The 8220-nt window shown below is 34.8% G+C and overlaps 1 protein-coding gene across 3 annotated transcripts in view; it reads left to right on the top strand.

Moving 5' to 3' along the window:
* The window catches only part of LOC106880060 (WD repeat-containing protein 7), a 112588-nt gene that overhangs the window by 44583 nt on the left and 59785 nt on the right, over positions 1–8220 (top strand). For 2 of the 3 annotated variants that reach the window (XM_052968710.1, XM_052968709.1), the window contains exon 8: positions 1667–1717. The exons of the other annotated variant lie outside the window; for it this stretch is intronic. In XM_052968710.1, the coding sequence (XP_052824670.1) occupies positions 1667–1717 (51 nt within the window). The remainder of the gene's footprint in view (positions 1–1666; positions 1718–8220) is intronic. 3 annotated transcript variants of the gene reach the window in all.

Here is an 8220-nt window from a genome sequence, read left to right as displayed (position 1 = left end):
AATTCTTGGCAAAACTTATGTATATCTCATCGCAGATCGGTGGCTATCGGACGCTGACGAAGGGAAATAACCCTGAAACTCGAGTCCGTTCGTGCTACAGATCACGATGAGAGGGATAACTTCCCTCGGCAAAACAAACAGGACACAGAAAGTGTGTTGATAAGCCAGCTGGAGGAGATGTCCTCCTGGGGCTAAAAGCAACAGTAACATCCACCCCTAGGGGTCAGCCACATTTAAGTGGCAATATACTTCACTTTATCGTGCAGTTACTGTTAATACCTCGTTTAGAGAATTAACATATATATATATATACTAGCTGACGTACCCGGTAATTCTTTGGAAAGCGGGGCTTATCCCTTGGTTCCGTTCTCATAATTGTTTCACCAATCCAATAACAACAATACAAAGTATGTAGCCCTTAAAATGGTGTTTGTGCATTTACAGAGAATACCAAGCTGTCTTACACGGGATCTTGATTTTAGGAATTCCCAATAAGTTGTGAATACCCAAATTGTGAAGTCAGTTATGTAATAACATGAAATTAGTTACCCAATAGTAAGAATTCAAATAAAGTAGCTCCGGAAAGGGCTTTAATGTGTTCCCAGAATATATAGAACTTAGGAGGAAATACTAATAAGGTATGTATACTAAAATCGTGAAGCATGTTATGTAATAACTGGTTAATCAGATATGAGATAATAACAATTCAAAGTAAATAACTCTGAAAAGGGCTTTTGTGCATTCCCAGAGAATATTACCCTCAGCAGCACTAGTATTGGTATATTTGTGAATAAGTCACTAACCAAAATAAGTGGATCTATTGCTTAGGAAAATACCATTTACTTGTTTAAGGGTTGTACTGGATAAATTGCAAAAATAACTCTAACAGTTCAAATACTAAGACATAAGCATACTTAATTTGATTTGTACCAAATGATTTAGGAAAATGAATGGGTTATTTCTTTTGGCTGTTAAACTCTGGGCGAATGGATGTTAAAATGAAATATATTAGATATATATAAGAATCCCCTCCAGAGGCCCTATTATCAATTTTTTTCAACAATTTGAGTATGCCATGAGGTTTCCAGACATGAGTTCTACTCACGTGTCAAGTTTCAACAAAAGTGATAAAACAATGTAGGAGGAGTTAGCTAACAACTCCACAAACACACCCACAGACATAATTTCCCACATATGTAGTAGATATGTGTGTGTGTGTATTTATTTATATGGTGCCATGAAAACATGCACCAGTTATGCCCCTTGAAGTAGTTGGAATGAGGAATGGCATGCAGGCAGAGAAACCATGCAAAAGCTGTGGCACTGGAGCAAAGCATGGTTCTCCAGCCTTTACATTCCTGTGAAATTACCTAATGCCCTAACACATACCAACATTGAGAGCAGACATGAAATGGTAGTGATGATGATAGTATATTATCTACAACAAGCAGACGCAGCCATGCACACACACATACACACACACTAACACAAATTCACATATGCTCATGCAGACACATATGCAAGTACTTTATATTTCTTATTATTTGCTAACTTAATAATAATAATCATTCATGTATTTTTTTTTTTTTCTTATTTATCTGATTCGCTTGCTTCAGTTGAAGGATTTGCAATGTTCTTAATTCTGTTGTCTATCAAATCTTTCAAGGTCTATAACTATGACCTGGCGGCCGGAGTGTCCGCAGCAAAAGACGCATTGGTAAGCTCTAACAATAGATGATTGTAAACCTTCATACAGGTAGTTTGTAATGACTTGGCTATTGCATTGAACTTAATTTAGAAAGCTGATTTGGTGTGAAATATTTGTTATAAATTGGGATATTCCCCCCCTAATTTCTTCCTTTGTGTGTCAATTGTGTAGCACTTTATTTTGTTGGGTTTGTTTTCCATCCCTCTAATTTCTTTTCCTTTCCTTTTCTTCATAATTTCATTAAAAGTTAATGTATTTTGCATTTTTGACACTATTAAATTTAGTTTTTGTTTTTTTTTCTTACGCTTTTACTGTCTAGAAGATAGATTTATTTGTTTTCTTATCATCATAATCAGTATTATTACATTTATTATTATTTTTGTATTTGAATTATTTGTATTTCTCTTTTGTGGTAGAAGGTTATTTCTTTTTTGAATATCTAATCATTGTGCATTTAGATGTTTGTCTTTGAGATTAATGAAATTATTACTTTTATTAGCACTTTTAATCTTTGTGTGACTAACTTGGACAAAAAAAAAAAAAAAAAAAAAAAAGAAACGTAAAAGAAATTAACGTCTACTTTGTGTACTTCATTACCAATACATTACTATTTCGCCCTCATGACTCTGAATAGTGAGAGGTGAAATTGATAGCTACAACCTATTTCAACTCTCAAAATCCCGACAATTTTATATAATGAATCAATAACATAAATATATAGCTTTATTATCATAGCTTCTTAACCCTTTTGTTACCATATTTCTGTTGAGATACTCTGTTTCTTTCAATTAATCTTAAATATAACAAAGAAATTAGTAAAATAACTTAGTTATTATTAAGCTAGTGTTAGGAACATAAATTGTGACTGGTTTAGTGGAAGATTTTAATTCAGAACTTTTGAAAATAAGACATTTGTGTTACAAAACCAGAGGCAGTTTCAGCCGGGTTGGTATCAAAAGGGTTAAAGTCATTCTGATCTCTCATTTTACTAAGATCAATTACAAAGTAATCATAACTACCATAATAGATGCCTCATCAATTGCCTCTCAAGATTCAAACAGCTTATAATAAATATTTAGAAATGCCAGCTATGCCTGTTTCCAATAAGGTTTTAATCAAAGAGTTCTGAAAAATGCAAATTTGGACTGAATGGTAAATGGAACACAACATACACAGCTACTCTGCATCTAACATAAGCAAATATGGTATGGCAGTATAATGTTAAGTTTAAAAGTGATATACCTTGTGTGCTAGGTTTGTCAATCACATTTATATAGAATATAACAAGCACAGACATGGCTGTTTGGAAGAAGTTTGCTTTCCAACCACATGGTTCCAGGTTCAGTGCCACTGTTTGGCATCTTAGGGCAAATGTCTTCTATAATCCTAGACTAACTAAAGCCTTATGAGTTGGTTTTGTAGACAGCAACTGAAGGCAACCTGTTGTATATGTATATATCTATGTGTTTGTCATCGTGCTTGTTCCCCACCATTGCTTGACAACTAGTGCTGGTTTGTTTGTCTCCATAACATAGCAGTTGAGCAGAAGATACCTATAGGATAAGTACCAAACTTTAACAAAAACACAAGTACTGAGGTTGATTTATTCAGCTAAACCCTTTCAAGAGAGTGTCCCAGCATGGTCACAGTCCAATGGCTGAAACAATTAAAAGATAAAAAGTATATCGAATTATTTCAGTCTGTAAAAGCTTATTAAAATATGCTTTTAAACATGAATATTCATTCATCTACTGTAACTCAGCACTTTGCAAATGGCTTTAGTTTCAGTAGAACTAACTAGGGTTACTTAACTACTTTAATATCTCTTCACTTCAGTTATACGTTCTCTAATATATACTGCTGCTCTATAATAGCTACTACAGTATCTTTGCCAATTAGTTTCTCTTCACTCTCAGTAGTAACTGTCTACTCATAGTGGTCTTGTAATAAATATAAGCTGGCAAGCAATTAGCAAAAGTGATATGTCCTTAAATCATATTGTTTATAAAGTCTTGGGCAAACAATATATAACTTCAACTTGAAAACTGTTCAACTTTTGTGGGGGATTACTAAACTCTGTACAAAATATCCAGAGCAAATCACAAACACTGAAATATATTAAAACATTCTGCACAATATACATATCAGTTGTCAACTTGAATCACTTAGCACTCAATGCTGTTGATCAAATTTTAAACGAAGAATTTTTTATTTTCTTGATGCTTTTTTCAATTTCTTTTTCTATTTAATAAAAATTATAAGATTAGATAAATCTTATCATTTAATGTTGAAATAAGATTCATAGTTATTCTAAAATAAATTATAATTATCTGTTTATTTATATGAATTATTAGGAATAATTCAGAAATTATTAAAGCTTGAATTCTGTTTTTCTTTTTTGTAAAAGTTCAATTTTATAACATTTAACTGTTCAATCTACTCGTTTTTACTAATTAATGAAGCTATCTTGTTTATTTATCATGTAACATCTTAAACTGACTTAAACACAAGTTAAACATATAATGTTTTTTAGTTTCTTTTGCAAGATTGAAAAATTCAGCATATTAATGCAATTAGATTTAAAGATTTTTTTATATTTCATGAACTGCCATGTTTATGTGTGTGTGTGTGTGTGTGTGTGTGGTGGGGGCACACCTGCATGTGCGTGTTTAAATGCAGGCAATTACTTTGGAATACTTGTGGCTACAATATGGTTGTGCGATTAGAAAGTTTGATTCCATGTTTGATCCCACTGCAGAGCAGCACCTTGGGCAAGTATCTTTTACCATAGAGTCAGGGGGACCAGTGTCTTGTGGGTGAAGTTTGGTAGGTGGAAAATTTGTGAAAGCCCTTTGTGTGTGTGTGTATTTACTGGGTTGGAGGAAGCAATGTTCATAGCCTTCACAGACCCTCTTAGACCAGTGATGTTGATGTCATTAATGTTCCTCTTGAACTTTTTGTCAGTGAACATCTGTAGGGAAGATATGAGCAAGAAGGGAATCCATGATAACCAATGCTTTCAGAAGGACAGCCGAGACATAAATGATTAGTGTTGGGCCAGAGAAACTGGACACAATAAGGATGATGAGAAGAGAAATGAGTGGTGTAAAAGTATCTGAGTGGAAGCGACCTGAGCATATAACCATTGAGGTGGGCTTTTTCTGGATGTGGTCCAAGATGTTTGTGCATATGCTGTAGCAGTACTGTTCCAGATGTGAGAATAATGCTTTGTTATGGGCTTTGTAGTGTGGCTGAAGGCATGACATGACAATTCTTAAGTGTGCATAAAAATATATGGGGGCTCATTTTTATCAGTTACATACTTCTGCTATATAAACTTGTAAGTACTTGAGGAAAGCTCTTTTTGGATTCATCCCTCAGCTTTTGATAGCTAGCTGTAGCTATTTCACTTCACATCTGAAAAGCCATTAATGTTGAAAACATTGCATTCCATTTACAGATAAATCTAACATTTTACATCTAGTTCCCAAATAATCAGATTATTATTATTATTATTATTATTATTATTATTGAGTGCGAGAGCAGTGCATGCAGTCAAAATGGCACTGGGGTACAAATATATGAAACCCAATATACCCTTCATGACTACCTGTCTGATAAGGGTACGCTAGGTACATGCATTACAGCTATATGTGTGTGACATGGGGATCTCATATCAAAATAAACAGTGCATGACTTTGCAGGTGGGGACCTAGTTAAAATTTTCTTCAGGTCAAGTATGTTATCTTATGCAAAAGGTTCACGAATAAGGGTTGTTTAAGGATGAATGAAACATCCATATTTTCCAGAGGTGAATTATTCACATCCCAAAGAATTCCTCTCAGCACATGGTTATGATGCTCCCCCCACTAGTCCTGTTTGTGATAGCAATGTGCATATCATCAGCCACTAAGAGACATGCTCAATTGATTATGGTCAAGCAACTGACAAGTAAATATGTGGTATTGAGCAGAATATTTGCTGTAGCCTATCTTTTACAACAAAACAAAGCACGTACATTTTAACACTTCCAATCGGTTAAGATCAGAACCTAAGAGACCCACTGCCTGGAACTACATCAGGGCATTTATTATTATTATTATTATTATTGAGTGAAAGAGCAGTGCATGCCATCAAAGTGACACTGGGGTCAAATATACAAAGCCCAGTATACCCATCATGACTACCCATCGGATAAAGGTACACCAGGCACGTGCATCACAACTACGTGTATGACATGGTGAACTTATATCAAGATAAACAGCGCATGACCTTGCAGATCATTGCTTTGCAATGATGTGATTCCATGTTTGATCCTAGTACACAGCAGCACCTTGGGCAAGTGTTTTTTTTATCATAGACTCAGAGAGACCAGTGTCTTGTGAGTAAAGTTTAGTAGGTGGAAAGTTTGTGAAAGCTTCTTGTGTGTGTTTGTATGTGTGTTTTACTTATTGCATTGGGGAATGAAGCAATGCTCATAGCCTTCACAGGCCCTTGTCTCTCTGTCACACTCTAACCTTTCATTATCTGGCACAAGATCACTTCCTCCGATGCCACCACCCCACTCTCTAAGGATCTTTGTCTTGTATGTTACTTGGTGACCCTGCCAGTGCTGGTGTCACATAAAAAGCATCCAGTTCACACTGCAAAGTGGTTGGCATTTGGAAGGGCATCCAGGTATAACAAAAAAAACAAAACATGCCAGAATTGACCTCACCTGTGCTGGTGCCACGTAAAAAGCACTCAGTCTACTCTGCGGAATGGTTGGTGTTAGGAAGGGCATAAAAACCATACCAAAACAGACATCGAAGCATGGTGCAGTCTTCTGCCTAGCCAGCTCCTGTCAAACCACCCGACCCATGCCAGCATGAAAAGCAGACTTTAAATGATGACGATAATGATAATAACTTTTAGTTTAGTGTAATGCCATATCACATTTTTATAGTATGATACTTTGTTCATGAACACAAGGCATAACAGACAATCAGAATGTCTTAAAATCTGTAAAGGCATGTTAACTTGTCAGTTTATGCCCCTAATGCCATCACCATCATGTGATTCATGTCGACATAGCAATATAGCAACCTTAACACTTGTTATATTGCAGGATGGTCTTTTTTAACTTTTCCTGCCAAGTAACCAAATGCACTATATACTTGTTCTTCACTTCAGCTTTATTATTATTCTTATTTTAGTGTCCTTTGCCTGAATTCTTTCGTCACACATCCTATGACCTCTTCCAGTGACTCTCCATCTCACATACGTGTCTCCTCCTGTCCTGTTTGGTCCAGTCTGTCTTTCTGTAATTTCAGACAAATACACTAAAATAAGAATAATAATAATAAAGCTGAAGTGAAGAACAAGTTTATAGTACATGTAGTTATTTGGCAAAAAAAAAAAAAAAAAATGACCATCCTGAAATATAACAACATCTGATTCAACACAAGATTTCACATCAGGAATCTTGCAAAACAAATACATAAACGTAACCTTAACGCTGTTTGCACGCAGTAAATATGCATCTTTTCTCTTTTGTTTAACATGACTTGGCAGAGATTGTGCAATAACTTGCACAAGAATAGTTTGACTTTCTATTAGAGATTATGTTACTGTCTTTTTACAATAGGATATTTGATTAAAGAAGAGCTGTAACAGATGTTCTGTCAATTAGAGACCTATTCTACTTTTGCACTCTGTACCTCCCACTTCTTGTTCTCCAAACTTTATAGTTTTGTTTGTATGGTTCATGTTTTTTGAGCCAGGATGAACACTTACATATTTCTGTGTGTGTGTGCATGTGCACATGGGTATATGTGGGGTGCAGGCATAGCTAATAAATGAGGAAGAGGACAGCTGTAAGAGCTAAGTGAGAAATCTGGAAGGTGTGAAAGAAAAAGATTCTTTCACACCTTCCAGATTTCTCACTTAGCTTGGCAGAAAACAAGATGTCAAGTATATCAGGAAACAAGATAAGAATAAGAATGAAGAGTCAGTGTTAGGTGAAAGAGTGTAGCATACTGGTAGCGAGTTCCCCTCTCCTGTATACAGGGAGAAGTGATAATGTCTGCCCCTATCCAATATGTTAGGCTTTAACAAACAGGATAGATGATATTCTATACAACAGAACTGTTCCAACCTTTATCATCATGGTGAAATGGACATTTACGATGATGATGATGATGATACAGGCTACATTGGATTTATGTATTCATGTGAAGTAGTAGATTCTAACTGTTACCAATTGTTTTTATCACCTCTCTATCTTTGGTTATCCTTTAAAACTAACATTGTTTGTATAGCATGCATCAAAGTTTTATTACATTTACAATTTTCTAAAAGATATTTTGAATCATTAACATTATAAGAAAATGTTATTATAATATCTGTACTTACTGTTTGTTTTTTGCTTTTTTTAAGGAATATGTAGATGTGAGGTGTGTGTGTGTGTATATATATATATATATATATATATATATACATACATATTCCTTAATATATATATATATATATAT

This window comes from Octopus bimaculoides, chromosome 6 (genome assembly GCF_001194135.2).
Source record: "Octopus bimaculoides isolate UCB-OBI-ISO-001 chromosome 6, ASM119413v2, whole genome shotgun sequence".
Taxonomy (NCBI): domain Eukaryota; kingdom Metazoa; phylum Mollusca; class Cephalopoda; order Octopoda; family Octopodidae; genus Octopus; species Octopus bimaculoides.
The sequence above is the reverse complement of the archived record's forward strand: the minus strand, read 5'-3'. Positions and strand labels throughout refer to the sequence as shown.